Genomic DNA, 23,976 nt, shown 5'->3' with positions numbered 1-23,976 from the left:
CAGAGAATGGTGGAAGAATTTGTGTAAATTAGGGAAAATTCTTTGAGACTATTTTCAGTGAAATGTCTTGTCACTTTCAGCAACCTCTCTGAAGGCCAGACTCGTTCTTTGGCATCTTCAGAGCAGGGACAAAAGGGCTTGGTCAGTCTGGTGCTGTTGACAATGAGGAAGCGCTCATCCCAATTTAGCTTCTCTGGCTTCCTCCTTCCTACTACCATTGCTGCCACCCTTGAGGAGTCACTGTCATACCTGCTTGGGCTATTACAACAGCCTGAAAGGACTTCTGTCCTTAACTCTAGTCCAGGGGCTCCTACCCCTGTTTTGCATCATGGGCCCTCTCTGAAGTAAAGACCCTGCTAAAGTCTATGGACCCTTTCTCAGAGTCATGTTTTTATATGTGTAAAATAAAATACATATGATTACCAAGGAAACCAATTATAATGAAACAGTTCTCAAAATATTTAAAAAAAAGTTTGAAGAACTCTGGTTCAGAATGTCTGCTATAATTCATCTTTCATACCACTGCTAGACTCATCTTTCTCATAGATTTTGGGACAGCAGTGGTCTCTCTTCAGAAGTCTTTGGTGGCCCTCTATTACTTTCTGAGTAGAGTTTAAACTCCTTTGCCTGGCTTTTAAGGTTCTCAACAATCTGATGCCACCCTAGCTTGCATCTTATCTTATGTAACTCTCCTTCAGGAACACTTCAGTCAAATGCATGTAACTCTCTACCTGCAGAAATGCTTTCAGTCCTCCATGTCTTTGGTCACACTTTTCTCTATGCCTGTAATGGCTTCCCTCTTGTTTTTCGCCCACTGAATTCCTATCCATTCTTTAAAGTTCAACTCCAATGCCACTTCCTCTAGGAAGAGTTTCTAATGACTAATAAGCAAATACCCCCTCAGAGTTCAAATTCTACGATGTTTGGATTTAGAGCCAAAAACTATGGGTTCAAAATCCACTTTTGTTACTTGCTGTGTGAAGTTGGGCAAAGTCACTTAGCCTAGTGACTAGGCTTCAGTTCCTTCATCTGAAGAATGCCAGGGTTTCCCTCAATGTAGAAAATTCTGTTCAATTCTAGATGCTGTCAAGCCATATACTTCAGGCAATACTGTGAAGCACAGTTATTTTTGCCGATTTTATCCCTCCCAGATTTTGAGTGTAATAAATCATCTACACTTTTTACAGCATTCAGTATACAAAAGGCACTTCATGTTTGCTGAAGAATGGATGTGGAAGTCTACAGGGTACCTCAAACTGGCTAAAGGAAATGTTGCCTGATAAGAAATCTGTCCTTGGAGCCAAAGGGCCCGAAGGATTTAAATTCCGGTTCTATGACTTGTTAGGAGTATGTCTATAGACAATTTATCCCATTTCTTTTAGGCTTGGTTATATCATCTGTACAATAAGGGTAGTAATAATACTTAATGCATGTAATTACCTTCCTCAGCGTTACTGCAGGTATAAAATGGGATGATATGCAAAGCTTTTTATAAATCTTTTTATCTGCACTCTCAGGTCCTACCACAATGCTTGGCACATGTTAGGTTCTTAATATCCTCTGATTCATTACAGTGGGGTTTCTTTGGTAGTGGGGGTTGGTCTTGCTTTACTTTGGAGCGTTGGTGAGGAAGCTCCTTCTCCTAAGGTAGATCAACAACTGTTTACAACTTCTAATTCTTACAGAGTTTCCTGGGGCAGGGAGAGGTTAAGTGGCCTGTTTACAATCAAGCAGCCAGGACACGTCAGGCTAAATACATGCTATGTGTGAAAGCACTACAGAAAATTTAACCACAAATAGCCTATTGCTTCCAAACTGCTTGAAGATATTTGAAAATTTGTTTCTCTAAGCATTTGATCTTTTTCTCGTTTCAAATAGACCAGCTAACGAAAAGAGGACTTCAGACAAGCCTAGTACACTGACTTACTCATAACAACCAGTGCCCAACAACAGCATATGATGTGCTGTAATTCAAAATTCTTCCTCGCTAGATTTTTAACTGAAAACAAAGTAATAGGATTGGATTTCAGTTTTAAGAACCATGCCGACTTACCTTTCACTAGTTTGCCATCACTGACGGCTTTACTGGAAGCTGACTCCTTTTTTGCCCCAGAGGCACCCTTTCCTGCTGTGTCAGTGGCATCTTCAGACCCACCATCTTCTACCACTTCACGGGCACTTTCAGGGGCAGGCTCTGCCGGAGCCTCTTCTGCTACAGCTGTTGCCGTTACAACCTACAGAGATTACACATTGCTCAGCTGTAACTTCAGTGATATAATTATAATTTTTAAATTTGGAAATAAGCAAGGTATACATTTAATTCATTTGACACTAGCATTTTGGTAACAGTGTGCACTTTATCTGACAGAAAGAGAACAAGAGGAAGAATAAAATATTCTTCCACAAGATCTGATGCCCATGGATTTTCTTAAGACTAAAGTAGTTTGTGAGTCATTGTTCAACATCTTTTCTTTGGAGATTCTGATTACCAAGGTTGATTTTAGAATGCTAAATTATCCCCATCTCCTTCAGATGAGTCAATTTCCTTTAGTCTGGACATTCAAAGATAGAGGATTGCAGACATCTACTGATAAGCAAGTTGTATCTCACCCCTCCGCCAAAACAGGTATAAAAAGTTAGGGCTTCCATGCTGTTGAGAATAAAAACAGAAGAAAGGCCAATAAGGAGGGATAAACTAAGGAGACAAAAAAAAAGCTTTGAATAGGGATATAATAACATTTTTCTTTGACTGACACCAAAGTCAGGGAGCAGGCAGGGAGGTGATGAGATAAAAGCAGTGGTAATGAGGTAGGAGGTTATATTACCTCAATAATGGTAAAGAGCCCTATGGGTGCTCAGTATGACATATGAAATTTTAATATAAAAATAAGCTTTAGATTTAAAATGTAAGTCGGATTTATTAGACACCTAACATTCACAAACATGATTCCATGAGGTATCATTGTATTACTCTACTTTGATGTTTCCGTGATCTTACCAATGTGGTATTTCTTCCTCTACTCACTATTGCCTTTACATCCTGGGTAATTCTTGGTTCTGTCTTTCCATAAATCACTTATAAAGGAGGGACCTAAATGTGCTGGAGGTCTTCTGGTTTTTCAATATTTTGTGGAGGCAAGTGCATCACTGGGCTTTTCACTGGTTCTTGTTCATTCTTGCTATATAATCAGCTAGCCCATCATCTTTTCTTCTTTGGGTCCTCAACGATGCCCTTTGTATCACTTCCTGAACATTTTTTGTTATTGATAATGTTTCAGTTTATTTTCATCTACTATGCCTTTGGGTTACTGCCAGTTTAACTCTAAGATCATGATCTATTCTAATTTGAAGTAATATGGACTTACATATAAAGAGAATTTTAGTGTTAAAAGGAAGAATTTGCAGTAGAGTGGCTTGGAATCATTAACAACGCAGTACAATTTTAAAAAAGCAATCCAGTCTGTTACTTTTTAGATCTATGATTCCTCCTTGGATTCTGGGCTTGGCTTACTGTCCAGGTCAGTATACTGAGAGAATTTAATGGGCTGACCATTGAGCATCACACCAAATTCTGGGCAGCAGGCACTCCTCATTCACAAGGGCTATTTCATGTGCTGATGGCTAAACTTATCTCTTTTGGGTGACTAGAAATTACAGGGGCAGCTAGGCAATGCAGTGGATAGAGCACTGGGCTTAGAATCAGGAAGACTCATCTTCATGAGTTCAAATCTGGCCTCAGACATTTATTAGTTGTGTGACCCCAGGCAAGTCACTTAACCTGGTTGGCCTCAGTTTCCTCATCTGTCAAATGAGCTGGAGAAGGAAATGGCAAACCACTCCAGTATCTTTACCAAGAAAACCCCAAATGGGGTCAGGAAGGGTCAGGCACAACTAAAACAAACAAAACAAGAAATGAAAAGTAGATTACACAGAGGCCTTATGGTGTTCCTCTGATTTAATACCTTCAGCATAAAAGAACACAAATGGTTTCTGGAGAGCTGAAACCTAAGGTAAATAAGGAGCAAGAGAGCTGCCTCCACTGAGTTTGAGTCCTCAGGCCCGGATGAACTACAAAACAGGGCACTGAGATTATTGCTGTATACACTTGCTAGGCAACAGTAATTCTGAAACCAGTTCATGTGATAAAGATCTGAAGGTTTTAGTGGACTATAAGCTCAATGAATAAAAATACAATAGTAAAGAAGTTGATGTGATTATAAGACATATTAGGGGAGGGATAGTGTTCAGAATATAGGAACTTACAGTTATACTATACTTTGCCTTGGTCAGAACACATCTGGGTTATTGTGCTCAGTTCTGAAGGCTATGTTTTAGAAAAAACAGTAGTAATCTGGAGAGTGGCCAAAGGGGGATCATCAATTCAATATCATGTCACATGAATACTGGGTGAAGGGGAAGATGTTTCACTTGAAGAGATGGATATTTAGCCACATGATAGCTGTCTTACAGCATCTGATAGGCTGTCATATGGAGAGGAATGAGATGTTATGTTTGACTATATAGAGCAGAACTAGCAACAATGGATAGAAAGCTGCAGGGAAACAGATTTAGATGCAACATAAGGAACAATTTCCAATGAATTGAAACTACCCAACAATAAAACGGGATGCCTCTCATGGTAGTGCCTCACCACAGATCATTCTTTAAGTGGAGGCTGGCTGACCAGTAGTTTGGGGGGTTAACATACTATCCTGATAGGGACTGGACTAGATGGCTTCTGAGGTCTATTGCAATTCTGAGGTTCTGGGAAGGCCATCTGCAAACAGGAAAATTTAAAGAACATCCTCATCGACAGGGAATCCCTCTTCACACTTTCTCTTTGCACTAGATGTTCCTCATGACCTATTTTCCTAAACATTATATTCCATTTTAGACCTTTTCTGGTCACTTTGAGTCATTAATTCTCTCATTATTTACATACATGTTCCCCTTACCTGCTCACCCTCTCCCATCCCCCAAAGGAAGCTCCTTGAAGGGCAGGGAGTTTTCTTTTTGTCTTTATATCCCTAGTACATGTCTGTTTTATGCTTTACTTGCTATTATCAGAGGACCACTGAATAAAATTATCTGTGGTTTTATCTATCAAAGAATCCTGTAAGATGTTAATAGATGTATAAGCATGGAATATATGTTGTTGAAGTGGGCCTTTAAAGGCTGTTTTGTTCACCAGTTGAATACTTTTCTAGGCATCAAAACACAGAGTAAACTTTTACTCTATATCTCTAAATAATGTGTAGTTCTGAAGAGAGTGATCAACTGCAGGAAATGATTGAGGAAAGCCTACTTGTTCTCTTTTCTTCAAGGATACCCTTGTCATGTGCATAGACAATTTTCCTCAAGATTACAGAGAAACAGAGAAACCATATGCAGCCATAGTTGCTGATACTACGGCTAGGGAGTCAGTAACACCATTCATTGTATTTTCTTCTTTTGGAATGTCCTCTTTTGAACTATCTTTAAGAATAATCTCTGAGTACCTTTAAAATTCTATCAGTTGTACTAGACTGTTTTTGATTCTATTTAGTCCAGTAGCAGTTCCTGTCATTTCCACTTCCTCATACAGTACAGTGGGTACCGAGATGTTAGCATTTAAAGGAGGTAGTTTGGTCACTATCAATGATATGAATAGGTCACCACAGAAGTGAATGGAGTTCTGTTTCATGTCTATTTGTTGTCTTATATTTGTTATCTATATAAATGCTCTGAGAGAGATATGACTTAGTTGGGTCTCATGTCAAGTTTTCTCTGGGCTCATTCCATGCCCCACCCCCCTCCCCCTTTTTGTTTTGCAAAGGAACACTATGAAATTTTCCGGCATTATCAGCAATGCTTTGCAAATGACCCCTAAAGCAATGCTTCCCCTGACCAACAGTCTGGTTTACCAGCTGAGATGGTTTCTGGGATATTTTTGGCATCTTTATTGTGATGAATCATTTACACTAACCACATGTCTCTTAAAAATGTAAGTGGAGTCACTTAAATTTTGTCCATTTCCCATTTTTTCCAGTCAATAGCTTGTTTAAGTAGGTTGGGCTAGGGTTTTTGTACTGTGCTCAGACTCATCTTCTGATCTTTATTCTTTCATCTAACTCAGTGTTAATCTTGACCTTTGCTATAAGTAGTTAATGATTTGACTGCATATGGTTGATTCTGAAATGAAGCCTGCATTGATTATGATGAGCAGTCATTTCCTGTTAAGATATAATCAATTCTATTTTTGCTGCCTGCAGTCTACTCTCCTCCTATGTCTCCTGGCACCCAGGTCTCTGACTGGAGAGTTCATCTTATTTGCTCGCATCCAGGCCCACCACACATTTTCCCAGACAACTCTGTTATGCAACCTGCATTCAAGTCTCCTCTTCTGCATAGAAACTGGACTTCAACCACTGGGACCCTCAGCTCTGATAATCAATCTTTTACATTGTCTTCTCCAGTCAAGTGGTACTTTCTGCCTCCTACTCCCAAGTATGTGTGGTATCAGAATGTAAACTCCTCAAGGGCAGGGGCTATCTCGCTTACTTGTATTTGTATTTCCTGAACTCAGTATAGTGCCTGGCACAGAGTAAGTGCTTCATAACTTTTTCCCCTATTCATTCACTCTAATACTCTTTTAAAGTCATATATTCATAATATATAGATGTGAATTTTCTGAGTAATGTGTAAGTTTTTGGCCTTTTTCATTTCTTAACCATAGACCATGTCTTCCAATACATTTTATGCCATCTTTCCCCATCAACCTTTGCATGATAATTATGGAATGTCAAGGCATATGTTGATACAACAGGTTTTGAAAAGAATTTCTCTACTTCATTCTCTGCAACAAAAGAACAGCAGAACTGAAATCAGGAATTTAGATTCTAATTCCACCTCTGTCACTCATGAGATATATGACCATGGACAAGTCACATTCCCTCTCCGAGACACAGTCTCATCTGTAAAATGGAGATAATGTTTCTTATAATAATTATTAGACAACTATTGCAAAGAAAATCCTTTGCAAGTTTTTTGAGAAATGTGAGTTATTATTGCTACTTTTATTAATTGCCCTGTGGATCTCCCCTTTCTCATCGATTTTCATACAATGTCTAGTCAGCCATTTCTAAGGGATTCTTGTTCAAGTATGGGTTAGACTGGAGGGTTTTTGAGGTTCTTTCAAAATCAGATTTAGTGATTCCACAATGGCCTAATTGGCTTCATAATTTGCTTCTACTTGGTATAAAGCACTGAATGGCAAGATGACTAAGCGTCCCATAAAATGAAGTTTGTTATATCTAGGTATAGAATGGAACTAATTTTTGTCAACCTCCTAACCCTTTATTTAGCTGTGAGCTTGATTCAGCTATGAGCTTTCCTTTTAAATATCTACAACTCTTTATGCTTTCTGGTTTCATTAATAGTGAGAATGTAAGTATGAATAAGGTTTTGGTCATTGTGCAAAGATCTCATATGAAATTTGTCAACAGTTAAATGAGTAATTTAAATTCAATTAAACAAATAATTTTAAAAAAGTGTCTCTTAGCAGACTTTGCCCCTCTGTCATGGAACAAGTACCATTTGTCTTTCCAAGTGTTTCATGATTACTGTGGCCAAAGAATTCACCTTGTGTTGGCCAACTCTGTCTTGAGCACTCTCTTCAAATTCAGCTAATAGTATCTTTAAGCAGTGCTATCTGCAGTATGGCCCATTCTTGAAGGCTTTCTGGCCTGGGAGAACCTGGCAGGGCTTCTATGTCAACGGCACAGCCCTCAGGAACCCTGATCCCAGTTTAAGTCATGATGATGCAGCAGAGCTGGGATACAGTGTTAGCAGCATACCACCACTGCACTAGGACGTTTTCTCAAAATCCCTTCTCAGCAAGTATTAAAATAATGCTCATTCTACATTCTCACGTAGAAAGTAAAGTTATAAACTGTACATGCTAAATATGTAACCAAAATGGCCTTGTCTTTCTTCCTAAATTGACTTGTGCTGAGAAATTTGTAAATGCATTTTTATGTATGCAAAGTAAGTTAAAGTATAAAGCTTCTTCATTAATGCCCATCAATAATATGTACCTGTGAGCTGTTGCCCCCTTCTTTTTGAAGGAAGAACTGCTTCTTAAACTCATAGTAGGCATTATATTGGTGCCACGGCTGTAGGAATTCAAACCTGTCATCAACAAAATAACAACATAATTTGTCAACAACATAAAAATACTGGAAAAACAACAACAAAATTCCACTGCACTACCTGAAGCATGGAATGCCATTTAATGTTGAAATCTAAAATGGTTTGTGCCCCAGTTCCTAGGATACCTCTTGAAAAGCATGGCTTCTGGCCTTTGCATTCTAGGTAATATCAACATTCTTATTTAAAAAAGTCTTAAGTAATTCAGCATATTACAGATAATTACAACATATATTTAATCAAAAAACCTGTACTAAGCAAGACATTAAAAACCCCGACAAAATCCCAAACACAAAAAATACTTGATCTTACCTCTGATCATTCTTGGCACGAACACTAGTCTCAAATTTAATTCCATTCCTAGCAACGTATTCTGCCAACTTGTCAATTACAGGCTGGATGTCCGGAGGTGGAGGGATAATGGCAACCACGGGAGCAAGGGTACTGAAAATATTAGATGCCCATTACTAAATTCATGGAGGACCCAAAATAATTTCAAAAAGTTTCTTGAAGATTAACAAATATTAAGCTAAGATTAGTAGAAGCTGGAATATTCCAAATCTAGCAAAAATAATATTGCTGTCGTAAGGTGGGTATAATAAATGGATGAAAAAAACATAATAGCACTTCTTGTAAGTCAAACCCTGGGAGTTATAAGGTGTACAGTGAGTTACAATGAGGAGTTACTTAAAAATGAGATATTATATAGGAACATCTCATACCTGGATGGAGTTGTGGCAGAAGCTAGCCCACTGCTGGACTCCGTTGTAGCTGGAGGTGGGGGCGGCGTAGTCCCAGGAGGGGGAGGCGCAGCTGTTACTCCTGTGGTGCTAGGTACATTAACCCCTGCAGGAAGAGCACTGTAGTAAGTAGCAACATCAATTCCTGGGGGTGGAGGTGCAAGACAATATGTTCCATCCGGCAACATGTAGTAGCTACAATACATGGCTGCCACTGTTGCTGTTAAAAAGAAAACAAACTCACTGAGAGAGCGATACCACCAAAGGAGTGTACGTTCAATGTATTTTGGGGGAAAAGTGAGGGGCCTTTCACATCTTGGGAAATACAGTATTCTCCTGTCTGCTTCTTACAACTCATCTATATTTATGGCCTATAGCATACTTTTCATGTCAAATCACTTAAGCTAAATAAAGAAGACTCATCGTACAAGACTAAATCAAAAGTGAATAGACATGAAGCATTCAAGGTACATGTAAAAAGGAATCTAATATGAAGCTCTATAGAAGGTAATGGTTTTAAACACTGCAGAGTAATACTATGAATATTCTGGTATAAAAAGAATAAAAGGGAAAAGATCTATTTAAAACAGAAGTCTCCAGTGATTAGTAGGAAAATATATGACTTAAATTTCTTAATTAGTAAGCACTGCTACCTTCATTACTGAAACTACAGTACAAGTTTGTTGGCCAAATAGAGAAATGTTATAAATTGGCACAAATCAAAGTATCAAATATCACTTTAAAGTGGATGCACAGATCCACCTGACTTAAGATTTTTCTCTGAAATGTTCTTTAAAATATACATTAGAAATAAATGTTCTGACTAAACAGATTAACTTTTATCTTAGTAAGGTGAATGATAAAAAAAGATCTTCCTAAGTAAATAATTTGAAAACAAAGTAACTAACTTCCATTTGCACTAATTTAGACTGGCCATTCTCCATTTTTTTATAGCAAGGTTGCTGTGCTGGAAAAACAAAACAAAACAAAATATCAAAAAAAAAATGTCAATTTAAAATACTTCGCAGCAGCAGCTAGAACTGTAGCCTTGCTATCATGAATTAGAAAGAATGCATAAATCACATGTGCTCTAGGCACAATAAAATTATGAAGATTGCTCCCTCAGGAGACTGAAACTCCCCCCAAATTCACAGCTGTTAATGACTTATTTTATTAATTATACATGTATGGATTTTTAATCATTACACTGGCATAATGCATTACCGGTACACAGGAAAAGCAACATTTTTATTTGTGAAAACTAGGTGGGTAGCTTTAATGTACTCACATTTATCTCCAGCATGAAAATATTTCGTTTCATCACATAGTTGGCAATCTTTAAAGAAAGACCCTGGATTGGAAGAACAATGGAACTACAGGCCAAGACCAAAGTCCTTGGATAGTACTATTTGGGGCATGGGAGGGAAAGGAGCTGTTTGAAAGCACAAAAAAGCAACGTTTTTTATTTAAGTCCTTCAAAAAGAACTCTTCTATTAAAATTAAAATTTAGCTTTAAACTCTCCACCATGAAATAATTGAAACTCTATGTGGATAATTCCCACCCCCAGCCCCTAACTCCCACCCCAAACCAGAAGAAGGGAGAGAGGCCAAACAATGGGATCCTTTTAAGTAAGAATATTGGACTGAACTTCTGAAACCACATGCAGTTCTTTCAAGGCCATAGTTTTACTGAAGAAAGGAAGTGAAAGAGTATTCATGTACCTGTAGAAAATTCTCCTCATTCCACTTAAAACAGAGGAAAAAAAATTAGAAAGAACCTTAGAGACTGCCAGGGTGGGGAATTTGCAGTCTCTAGGCCACATGTGGCCCTCTAGGTCCTCAAGTGCAGCCCTTTAACTGCATCCAAACTTCACATAACAAATCCCCTGAATAAAAAATATTTGTTCTGTGAAAATTGGATTCAGTCAAAGGGCTTCACTTGAAGACCTAGAGTGCCACATGTGGACTAGAGGCCACAGCTCCCCCACCCCCATCATCTGAAATGAGGAAATGAGGCCCTGGGCAGGTAGTGTCTCGTTCAATGGCATGCAAGCTAGCAAGTAGCTATTAAGTGTCTAATTACAGTTCTACCTGATTTCTAGTCAAGTCTGATTCTATTTCAATAAGCTCTGTTCCAATGTCAAGATCAAAGGTTCAATCCTTGAATGGGTCAATTAGCTTTGCTTGATTCCATTAAGACTACATTCCTCACTCTGAATGTGTTACACAAATGTGTGTCCAAGGGTACATATGGATAAATCTGTGCAAATTTAGCCCTCTGGCTAGAACAAGCACCTCATGGCCAATGTCCTACCTGTGGTGATTTAGTATTACCTTTGAAGGGACAGTACAAACAAGACCAATGTGTTATTTAACATATGGACAGTACTGGCCCTCATGGAGATGGTACTATATTTGCTCATCACAGATAAGACATGTAAGCAATAAAAGCAAAAAGATGCTTTTATTCTCTCTCATGAAGTACCTTGTTTACCAGTTTGTTTCAGATTCCTCACAAAATATCTAAACTACTTAAAAAATAACCAGCAAATATTAATTTGAAGGTACCAACATTTAGACTAGTCAATTTTTTTCTAAGAGAAAAAAATTACACTGACCTAGGACAACTGATTTAAAAAATAAAAAGCAAAGTTCTATAAAATTAAAGAAAATGGGCACCCTGGTATAGGCAATTTGAAGAAATTTAATTTGATGGCATTATATATTGCACTGCTATTATCCCTCAAGTAAAGACTCTACTAACTTGTTTCCAAACAAGAACTGGATATAGCTATTAAATGATTTACACAGGTCACAAAATAAACCTGAGACGGGGAAAAATTAACAAAAAAGCCTCAGAAAACATCTATTACTATACATAACAGATTTATATATTATTTTCTTCATATCAACTCTGTGCTGGTTTGGTAGCCACGGCATTATTATCACCCCTCTCGCAGATGAGGAATTAGAGAATGAAAGCAAATGTTTTACTCTGATTCTTACAACTAGTAACTGTGGAGGTCAGGATTTGAACACATTTCTTAAGCTTTGTGGCTTTTCCACTTTATCAACCTTCTTTTCCCTTGGATGAGCCTGATTTGATAATCTGACCAGTTTCTAGATAAAAGTGGTTTTATAGATGAACTGGTGAGGCATTTTTTGATTTACTTCAATTTTCTGACCAATACCAAAACATCTATTGTAGTCTCCCACAGACTGAAATAAATTCGTCCATCTACCTACCTATCCATCTGTCTACCTCTCTCACTACTCATCTATCTATCTTTCAAATGCATCTGTGATTTCTTTAGTACGGAATTCCCTATGAGGACACTCTCTCTAGCAATGCAGGTCAACAACTGTTTTGTAACTTAAAGGAGTTCTTAGAAAGTTCTCCAGAGCACTCAGAGGTTAAATAACTTGCCAAGGGATCACAAAGCCAGTACATGTCAGAAATGGAATTTAAACTCAGGTCAGTCTTCCCAACTCTAAGGTCTACTCTATTCCCCATTCCTTTCAGAGCAACATGAGTGCAGTTAAAAACTTCTCTGAATTGCTTAAAAAATATTGAGAAGCTAAGAAAAGCTGCAACGACTTCCTCATTGTTTGATGTTATTAAGTATTAGTAAATATCTGTGAATTTTTAAAACATGGTCACTTATAATAGAGTGGTATATATATTACACAGGATGACAACCAGAAAAGCTAGAAACATTGGAAATAAGACATTACAACCAGAATTAGACAGCAAATTGGCAAAGAGCAAATAGGGCTGTATGGGTAAAAGCAACTGCTTAGAAGCATACAAGTCACTGTTTTAAATAATTTAATACCCAACTATATATAGGTTTTAATATTTGCATAATGATTGAGGTTAAACCCTTTTACCAAATAGCTAGCTATTAACAGGCTTTTTGCTCAGAGTTACTAAGTCTAAAAATTCCCTAATTAAGTAACAAAAACATTCACAAAGCATCTTAAATACAAGAAATTTATTGGGACTTAACACCTAGAGAGAAAATTTATCCTTCCACAGATGAAGGATATACTATGCCACTATAACCATTTTGAATTCATGACAACAGTTCAGAGAAAAACAAACGGCTACTCTGTTTTTTGAGAGCTACTATTCAGATGTTTATCATCAGATTCATGAATGCCTCCTGCAGAAAATCATAATCTAAGGTAAATTTCTGATAAGGATCTATTTAATCTAATTTTGAAATATGAAAGAATATTACTTGCAGGAAAAGGATTTATATAGTTCTTAACATTCTGAGTATTTAGATAATTTATTTCATCTCTTAATACTTGGGGTGAAAAATTTTCCTAAAATTTGAGATCTTTTATGAGTTGAGTGTATCTTATTAACATTTTCTAATCACATACATTTATCATTTTGTAGCACTTATCACAGTATGTTAAAATCTTTCCATATTTTTCTACTAAATCTTAGGTATATTTCTTCCTGTCTAATTTTTAGACTTAAACCCCAATAGGAATTTACTGTAAATAGCACTGCTGATTACTTCAGTAAATGTCAGGAGCCACCTCTTCCCTAAGCTAATCAGGTGGATGATCTGTTGCCAAGAATTACTCTCCGTATTTTTGGCTGTTTAGTCCCAAAAACAAAATGAATTTTTTTTCTTTTGTGGTGATTTCAATAATTTCATGTAGAGTTTTTTTGATAATAAGGATCACTAAAGTTAATTAACTACCATTTAAAGATTCTATTCAACCTGGATTCCCTGAAAGTAGTACTAGGTTTACTTATACCCTTTTTCAAATTATGACCGTTCATTTGATTTGCAAACTTTTGTTTTGTTTGCTCATTCTGTTTTTTAATTCCTAGCATCTAGTATAATGCCTGACACACAGCAGGTGATTTAATGAACGATAATTGATGTGATAATATCTGTGCTTTATGAAGAACTTTATCCCACTCAAGGTAAAAATTATATGCATTTGAATTATGACCTCTGACCACACAATTCAATAATCATCCTTAAACACCAAATTAATAATAAAGAATAAACTGATTTTACTGAAGAACCTTGCAGCACTTTCCTAAAATTCCTCCTACCATGGTAATAAGAAGGTAACCCAAGGACCCTGGGTTCCAAAGGCCTCTGCCAACACAAGGTAAGACATGATTCCCGTGACTGATTGCATCTGATGTCTGAGCAATGGTTTAGACCACAAAAAAGTTGGCCTATCAGAGGTAAACTTTATTTTTTACTATTACAACTCAGCAATATTACAACTCCTTTGAGGAGGAGTAAGAAGTTATGTTAAAACCAAACTTCCAACTTCATTTTTTTTAAGACTTCTGGTTTCACCTCTCAAGTCCTTGATTTTGTCCTGAAATTTCTGAGAGCACCCTTCCAGACGCTATAAACCCACCATAGAATCTTTTTCTGATTTCTACAATACAAATAATATTTCAAAGCAAAGCATTTAACAAAAGCTAACCAAGTTTCCTTAATTAAGTTTAAAAAATTAACATAAATATTGCCAAAGCATCCCATGCCAAAAAAGGACACAGTACATAGGTCATATGTTATTTCTAAGTATTTTCAAATATAATTTAAATCCTAGTTTAAAAAATGCCATTATAAAATAATCTTTATATAACAATGATTTCCAAATTCTGGTCAATGACCCACATACACCAGGAAATATCTGGCACACTCAAAGTCCAGCAAAGTACAAAAATTCAGACGATCCCTTGAAGTTCACTTTAATAGGACTTTGGACTATATACTACTTTACTGTACGTATGTAACAGATCAGTATCTAAAAAGAAAATTAAAAAAAAAATCGAAAAGTGCTACAGGATTCACTGAAAACAGCGGAGAATGTTATGTACTAAAAAAAAAAAATCTCGCATTTATCACAAACCATTCACTCTGTTTTCAGGGAATCCCAGTTTTCAGTATCCTACAATGTAATTCATCCAGGCCAGATGATTTAAACATAACTGCTTAGATTATTCAGAGTTTAAAAAAAAATTCTTATACTTAGGTTAGTAAAATTTTTTTTAAAAATCAGTTTGCATCTCTGAACTATAGTATTTTGGAATTTTACCTCAGTTTATAAAATCAAAGGCCATTCACATGAAATTTCAATAAATGACAGCATTTTTCTCTTTTGGAAATTTTCTCTTTTGGAAATTTTCTCTTTTAAATCAACTAACAAGTCTAAACTCAGTATAACATAAGGGTAGAGAAGGGGGCTGGTTATGTGATTTAATTTGTCTAAGAAACTGAACTTTCTCTATAGGTTGGCACTTTCTTGGCAAATTCCAGTTTTAGAGAGTTGCCTGTGGAACTCAGGAATGAAGTGATCTGCCCTGGGTCACAATGTGGTATGTGTCAGTGGTGGGGCTTGAACCCAGGTCTTCCTGTCTATGAGGTCAATTTACAGACTAGGACACCCTGGCTCCCTAAATGTAAAATAACACCTTGTCAAATTCCAGGTAAGTAAAGCCTCACAGTCCTTTAGATTCCTGGTTTTGGAAAAGAAAGGGTATTTTACTGAGGCTACTGAGTTCAAACTACACCTGAGTAAGACAGAATTTATCCAACATTTGCTTAAATAACTTGGTATATTGTTGAAAAGACTACAGGTTGGAAGAGACGGCCTCAGTGGTCCCTTGACATTTTCACATTATGTGGCTTCCAAAGGCTGCTCATTACCTTCTTTGATATTTTTTATTTTGAGGATAATGCCAAGTCTACACTTTCCTCTTTGCTGCTTCTATCCAAGGCTTCTAGTCAAGCTGACCTATGCCAAGCAGACCTATTTCATGAGACTTCTTCCTCTGGCATAAATTCCTACACGTTCTCCAAGTGACCACACTGGTCACACTTTGAAGCTCTGACATCCTGCCTTTGTTTCTCTAGATGTTCTTCAACTTAACCACTGTCTTCCCAAAATGTTATGCTTAAAATTGCAGACACAATTGACATTAGGCCAATTCCACAAACAGTGAATGGCAAGACCAATTAAAAAAAGACTTTTTAACAAGATGCAATGATTTCATTTTACTTAAGCTCTCCTTTAGGCTTTGTCATCAAGCAAATGTAGACTGGCATTTCCCCCTTTAAATTGTATGCCACAAGAGCAGGTGGTATGTTGAGCCTCCATAACCTATTGTTTCTTCCCGCATAATTCACTTCCTTTATTCTAACCTTTACTGTGAAGTTCTGTAGCAATAATGCAGAAAGAAAATGGAGTAATTACAGTGTGTAAGCAATAGGAAAAACAGTTCATTATCAGGTTAAAAAAATGCAACTTTTGAGAGAACTGGTTCAGTATTACATATTTTTATCTTAAAAGGTTTTTTTCTGGTACAATAATGTTCCTGTTTAATGGATACGTATTTCCCCAAGCCAATCAATATTTAGGAAAATCTCAACTCATATAAAGCAAGTAGTAAAAACGACAGCACAAGTTTCTAGGTGATGATGAAACACTAAGCGAGAGTATCATGAGGGCAGAAAGCTGGAAGCCTTGAATTAAAAAAATGCAATCAGGCCACTTCAATAATGGCAGCTGTTAAAACAGAAAAAAAGGGGAAAAAGCCATCTTTGCAAGTCCGGCTATCATACCACTGATAACCCAGAGAACTACAAGAAGTGATATCTACTAGAATCAATGGATTAGAATTGATCTAAAATTATTTTCCTTTCAAACTATTATACTGGCATATTAAAACTAAACAATGAAACTCCTATTAGAGAATTTAATCCTTAAGATATTCTAGTTTTATTGTGTAATATTTTCTTCAAAACTCTTAGGTTTCACAAAATAATAATGAAGCAGGATGTAAAGGTCTGGCTTTTAGAAAGATTTGTGGTCATGAGAGGATAATGTTTAAGTGTAGAAGGTATGGTAGGTAAAGTACTGGAATAGAAGCTAGGAAAACTGAGGCTCAATTACCTTCAACCCTTATTGCATGACCCCAGGCAAGTCATTTTTATTGATATCAGCATCTTCATCAGCAAAAATGGACATAATAATGACTGCAAAACCTACTCACAGGATTGTTTAGGCACCCAAAGAAGAGAGTGTGTGTAAGGTACACTGTAAACCTGAAGTATTATATGAATGTTGGATATCATAATTCTGTATTTGTTACCAAGATAGCTTAACGCCTATATCAACAAATAGGAGACAGGCAAAAAGTTTGTATACTCTACAAAATAATTTCAGTTTTTCATTACATCTGTCATAAGAGCAATGTATCAAAGACTTAAAAGTTTTGAGACCTCAGAGAGCATCTATTCCAACCTTTTCCTTTTTACCAGTGAGAAAACAAAGGCCTCAAGAGATTAAGTTTACACAAGGTTACAGCCCTAATGCACGGTAAGGTGGAGACCCAAACCCATCTTCTGACTACAAATCCAGTTTTTGATATGCCAGAATTCTGACAGATTTATTCAAACACTCTTAGGAAAACAGAAATTTCCCTTGCCAAACAAGGCTTCATATGTTTTTTCAAAAATGCACATAGGCTCGCAAGATTTTGGAGAGGCCAAGACTTAAAAAAATCAAAGAGTTGGAAGGGATTTCAAAGGCCACGCCTTAGTTGAATAAAAATCCCTCCTACAACATACATGACAGGTATTCAGTCTTTGCTGGAAGATCTACAGCGCAGGAAGAATGCACTACATCTGGTGGCAGCTGATTTTACTTTGGATAGATCTCTTAAGAAGCTTTTTATGACATTAAGGCTAAATCTGCTTTGGTGCAACTTCTACTAAATGTACCTCATTCTTCCCTCTGGGGCCTAGTATAGTAAGTCTTAATTCCTCTTCTATGAATGATTCCTTCAGATCCTTTTCTTCACCAGGGTAAACAATGCTGGTTCCTTCAATCAAGCTTCATGAAATGAACTCAAGTCCCTGGACCACTCCAGTTGCCCTCCTCCAGACACTATAGCTTATCAACATCTTTTGGGGGTGGGGGGGGGGGCAGGGCAATTGGGGTTAAGTGACTTGCCCAAAGTCACACAGCTAGTACATGTGTCAAGTGTCTGAGGCCGGATTTGAACTCAGGTCCTCCTGACTCCAGGGCCGGTGCTCTACTCACTGTACCACCTAGTTGCCCCACTATCAACATCTTTTATAGACTGTGTGGCCCAGAACTGAGTGCAACACTGCAGATCTCTAGTAATAATAATAAGCATTATATAGTACCCAGGCACTGTGCGAAGTGCTTCATAATTATCTTATTTGGTCTCCACAACAACCCTGGGAGGTAGGGGCTATTTACCCTCATTTTACAGATGAAGAAACTGGGGGCACACAGAGGTTAAGTAACTTACCCAGGGGTCACACAGCTAGTGTGTCTGAGGCCACATTTGAAGTTAGGTTTTTCTGACTCCTGGTCTGGTGATCCAACAGTAATAAGAACAGTAATAAACAGTAAAGCTGTGCCGATCTTAATGAGGTACCCATTAATCTAATTAGATTCCTCAGCTCTCATATTACAATGTTCACTCAGTTTTCAGTTCTTTAGTCTCCTTCCTTAGTCCCATTCCCACCTCAGACCCTTTTCAGATGACTGCTCACTAGCCAGGCCACACCTAGTTTGTTCTTATGAAATTGGTTTTTTGAGTCCAAGAATAAGAATTTCTATTTATTCCTATTAAATTTCTTTCTATTAAATGTGGTCCAATGTTCTTATTTGCCAAGATTTTATGTCCTGATTCTCTCATTTAGTGTTTTAGTATTCTGTCTTCTAAACTTCAAATCATCTGCAAATTTGATAAACATACTTTTATCCAAGTAACTGAAGAAAATGCTAACGAGCACTGGGCCAAGCAGGGTTCCTGAGGAACTATAGACCTCCTACAAAGTTGACATGGAACCATTAATGACTTCATGGTGTGTCTGGCCATTTTAATTAGTTCAAAATCAACACAACCAAACTGCCAGTTAGCCTACACTTTTCCATCTTTTTCATACTACTAACACAAGATTTTATAAATGCTTTGCCAATTGAGGTAAACTACCTACAGCATTCTTCTGATCTAGTACTTCATTTGTGTCAAAAAAGGAAGTTAGGCTGGTAAGACCTGTTCTTTGAGACACTACACTGATGCTGTGTAATCACTACTTCCTTTTCTAGATAATTACTAATCATCTCTTTAATATAATAACCAAGAATCTTACCAAGAATTGATGTCAAGCTTGTTGGTTTATAGTTTGCAGACTCTTGTTTGCTTCTCTTTGAAGAGCAAGACATTTGCCCTTCAGTTCTGAGGTACCATCCTACAATTTTCTAAAAAACACTGTAAGAAGCTCGGAAATGACACCTCCCAGTTCTTTCAGTACCCTATGATATAGTCCATCCAGGCCAGATTATTTTTCACTTAGCAAGAATATAGCCACTCAGCTGTCAAGTCTTGCCTATTTGCCCACTTGGTGTCTCTCTACACCCCTTTCTCTCCTCTGACATCACGGCTATCCTGATGCAGACCTTCATCTTATTCCTGGACTATTGCAATAGCCTGTTGGTAGGTCTCCCTTCCTTAAGTCTTTATGTCACCCCCCACCCTGAAAAACTCCAATGGCTCGATATTTCTTCCAAGATGAAATAAAAACCTGTTTGGCTTTTAGAACTCTTCATACCTTTCCAGGCTTCTTACGTCTTATATCTTTCTATCTATACTCCTCTATGCAGTGACACTGGCCTTCCCACTGTTTCCTGTGCATGACCTTTCTGCAATTTCACTGGCCTTCCCCCATGCCTGGAATGTTTTTCTTCCTCATCGCTACTTCTTGGCTTCCTTCAAATCTCAGCTGAAGTCCCAGATCCTTTAAGAAGCTTTTCCTAGTCTTCCTTAATCAGAGTGCCTTTCCTCTCAGTTATCTCCAGTTTAGCCTATATACATCTTTGGTATACAGTTGTTTACATGTCGTCTCACCCATTAGAGCGTGAGCTTCTTGAGGGCCTTTCTTTGTAACCTCAGCACTTAGCACAATGGCTGGAACACAGTAGGCACTTAATAAATGCCTGCTGACTTGTGCTAAGTTCTCCCTAACTACCTCCTTAGTCATTTGTTTTATTCTCTCTAATCCAAAGATCATTCTCCTTGGAAGAGAAAATTAGCAAATTAAAGGTTTAACAGCTTTTTCTCCTGTTATTATTCACTCTGGTCAGTGTTCTATTCTTTCATTGTTCTTCACTTTTCTTGCCAGCCTCAGTTCATTCTAAGCCAGGGGTTCTGGTGTCTGTGAACTTTTGAAAAAGAGAAATATTTTGATAACTTTCAATATAATTGGTTTCCCTTTGTAATTTTATGTATTTTGTTTTATGCATTTAAAATCATTTTGAGAAGGGGTTTCTAGGCTTAACCTGGCTGCCACAAAGGTGAAGCACACCTAACTGAAGTTTTTATACTTGTGACAGTATTTTTTCCTAAGTCACTGTCATACTTTTATATTAATCTTGTTAATTGTCTTTACCTCTAATCTTTCACGTCTCTTAAAAAAAAAATCTAAATTGGTTGTATTCCTGTGCATCCAAATCAACCAAAACTTCATTTCCTTATCAATGGAATTGATTATATTTGTTTTTTCAGAATTTCATTTTTGAAATTTACTATCCCGTCTGGGATGACGTTCCCTGTAGTTTTTTAAAAGTCAATTTTATTTTCAGTTCCAAAATTTCCCCATCTATTGAGAAAGCAGGAAAAATAAAGCTAATTATAAATATGCATAGTCATGAAAACAAATAATCATATTACCTGCATTCTGGAAGGAAGGAAAGAAAAGAAAATATGCTGTGATCTGCACTGCGATGCCACCATTTCTCTATCTGAAAGTGTTTCATCATTAGGTCTTTGGATTTGTGGTTGGTCACTGTGTTAAGTCTTTCAAACCTGATTGTTTTAGTTCTCTCAGTTCTGCTCACTTCACTTTGCTTCAGTTCATATAAATTATTCCAGGCTTCTCTGAAGCTGTCTCTCCCACCATTTCTTACAGCAGAATAATACTTCATCACATTCATATAAAATAACTTGTTTATCCATTTCTTAATGGATGGGCAACTCCTCAGTTTCCAACTCTTTTCCACCACAGAAAAGAGCTGCTATAAACTTATTTGTACATATGAGTCCCCCTGTACAATTTCAATCCATGTAATCTTAATTTCCTTTTTCTTCAGTCCTTTAAAATTGGCTTTCCCCAAATGTAGGGAGCATGCAAGACTGACAAACTTTTCCACTTCTTTTCTATCACAAACTGTTAAGTGGTTGCTTTCCTTCCACGTTTCTTTTATAATCACTTCTGCAAGGAATAAGAACTTTCCTGCTGTTAAAAATCAGATCCAGAATAGAATTTCTTCCCTTTGTTAGTTATTCTATTTTCTGAAGGATAAACTTATCATCGAGTCAAGGACATATTATGTACTTTGCTTTTGGCAGAGGAGTTTCAACAGATGCAAGGATTTTAAATACCATGTTACTACTATATCATGCCTCCATGCCAGCCCTGTAATGCTTCCTAAACGTCTTAACTACTTCTTCTTTCTGTAAAGGAAGTCTATAGTATACTTTGATGAGCATATCACATCAATTTCCAGCTCTGTTGATTTTTAACATCAAGTACACAAAATGCAGTAACACAAAATGGAAGGTTCAGTGACAACTTTTTCTAACTAAATCTTGACAGACAGCTTCCAAAATGGTAGCTCAGTGGTATTTGCTTTTTATCAGTGGTAGTAGAGTAAAGAATTTGGAAACAACACAGGATAGTATCTATGTCACCACACTAGTCCTTCTCCGGGGTCTTCTCAGCTGTCTCTGACCTTACTGCTAGTTTTCATCAGACTCCACTGAAGAGTACACCTGTCATTTTTATTTTATTTCTTGGCAAGAAAGTGCTACAGTCTTGAAAGTTTTATGGCAATGAAGAGGACACAGGCTACTGAAGAACAGACACCCTACCCTGGCAGAGTTCAAGCTCTTTTTGGTTTGCCCTTCCAGAGGCTTATTCCAGACATGGCTCCCTTCCATCAGGATCTCTAGTTTACCTTCTTTGCTGTCCAAATATGTGCACTTGTCTCTAGAGTTCTGAGGTCAAAGTAATTTTTTTTGGGTGGGATTGGGGACAAAGTGGAGAGGCTGGCTTCTTTCTTGCATTTCTTCTCCTGTGACTTTCTGGGTATCTTTGCTGCTTTCCTCCCCACACTGGCTAATCTCTCAATGGTATCTAGTTTGATGGATATTTGCAGACAGTATTTTCCTTCCCCATTCTTTTTACATAAAGTCCTTTGGACTGGATTTTAAAGGCTCCAGATAAATGCAGTTTTATTAGCCCTTGTTAGTAGTTTCCATTCCTGCTTCAGAGTCCATCAATCCTACAGTATAAGCTTCGAACCAGAAATCAAAATCCAATTCTCAGGATACCAACTTAACCAGCTGTTTATTCACTTCTCTCATCTAGTTGTTCATACTTACAATTCTGCTGCCAGGCATTCATTGCCAAGCACTCACAAGATATACCTTTAAATGTCTAGGTAGATGATTTTTTTAAAAAAAAGAACTGTACTTTCACATACCATTTATTTTACTTTGATCACTGTACAGTTTCTCCGCTATATCACTTAAGAAACAGGGTGCTAATGATACTAGCAGAACAGTTGGAAGTGGCTAGGTAGGGAACCAAATGAGTAGTAGTTATGATACTTGTAGTAGAAACAATGAACATTTACACAATACTTCAAAGTTTGCCCATTGCTTTACATACATTATCTCATCTAAATTTTATAACAACCCTGGAAGGCAGGTTTTAGAGGTATTAAAATCATCTCTTAAATGATAAAAGTGAAGCTTGAAGTGTCTTATTCTGAAATAATTACAGAAATGTTAAAAGAATGCTATGCTATGTATTTTTTTAAAAAAGACTATGGTTATAATAAGGAAATAGATGCAGTATAGCAAAGTATAAAAGTCACTCATGTATGATCTATAGAAAATATGTTCAAGTCAGTCATAAATCTATGACTTTATTAGTTTAAGTGCTTCCTCCTCTGAAACAGTTCACTCTGCCTTATGCCAGGGTTCTTAACCTGTTTTGTGCTGTGGACCCCTTTGATAGCCAGTAAAGTCTATGGACTTCCTCTCGGAATAATTAAAACACGCACATAGCTCTCCTATTTCAAAAGTTAAAGCTTAGTACAAATAAAAGTGTCATATTTTTCACTCCCATCCAAGTTTATGGACCCCAGAGTAACCACCTTAGTAGATAATTAAATGAGTAAAATTTCATCACCTGATGATCAGCCCCCTGGTGATGAGGTTTTCTGAATTCAGCTGGGCTACACCTTGGAGGAAAGCGACAGTCTTCTCCAAGCTCTTTCTATCTTAGTAGAACCCACTATAGCATGTACTTCACTGGCAAGTACCCAGAGTCACTTTCACACCATAGTGGAGGTATCATAATAGGGCTTTGTGATAGCTGAAAATAACATTATAAATAATAATATATGTTTTCTTCATTCTGAAACTCATGCTATTATTGTTTCTTTAAGTATAGAAAGGCAAATCAGAGATCCTGAAGAACTTACCTATTATGTAATGAGATCTCTTGGCAATAAAAAGTACTAGAATACACCTAAGAATACACATTTCCTATGGGAATACCTTCAGGTGAGCTCAAAAATGTAAAAATATCTCCAGAATTCTTTGAAAAACTGAAACTAATCTACAATCTCATACATCATACATTCATAAGCAATTTTTCATCTTGATCAATGAATCAATCTTTCCTTTACCAACTCAACAATGTAACTGAGATGATTAGAGTGGGGATAAAAGACTCTGTGCATTATCTTCCTATGGAGACATAATTTTAAGATAATCTGATTTTGGATTTTTTCCTACCAGTTCAAATGTCACTATTTATTTCCACAGTGAAGAAGATTTGCAGTCTCATCATGAGTATCCTCCACCTGTATGGAAAACAACCCATCCAAAACCTCTCATCCTGGGAAACTTAGGTTGTCTATCCTTCACCCTCATCACGATAACTGC

At 37.1% G+C, this 23,976-nt stretch overlaps 1 protein-coding gene across 3 annotated transcripts in view; it reads right to left on the bottom strand.

Moving 5' to 3' along the window:
• Window positions 1-23,976, bottom strand: part of LOC118839358 (splicing factor SWAP) — a 111,277-nt gene that overhangs the window by 62,075 nt on the left and 25,226 nt on the right. For all 3 annotated transcript variants that reach the window (XM_036746849.1, XM_036746918.1, XM_036746984.1), the window contains 4 exons: window positions 8,910-9,033; window positions 8,500-8,631; window positions 8,076-8,169; window positions 2,054-2,234 (listed from right to left, as the gene is read on the bottom strand). In XM_036746849.1, the coding sequence (XP_036602744.1) occupies window positions 2,054-2,234; window positions 8,076-8,169; window positions 8,500-8,631; window positions 8,910-9,033 (531 nt within the window). The remainder of the gene's footprint in view (window positions 1-2,053; window positions 2,235-8,075; window positions 8,170-8,499; window positions 8,632-8,909; window positions 9,034-23,976) is intronic.

The sequence above is a fragment of the Trichosurus vulpecula genome, chromosome 1 (assembly GCF_011100635.1).
Source record: "Trichosurus vulpecula isolate mTriVul1 chromosome 1, mTriVul1.pri, whole genome shotgun sequence".
NCBI lineage: Eukaryota > Metazoa > Chordata > Mammalia > Diprotodontia > Phalangeridae > Trichosurus > Trichosurus vulpecula.
The sequence above is the reverse complement of the archived record's forward strand: the minus strand, read 5'-3'. Positions and strand labels throughout refer to the sequence as shown.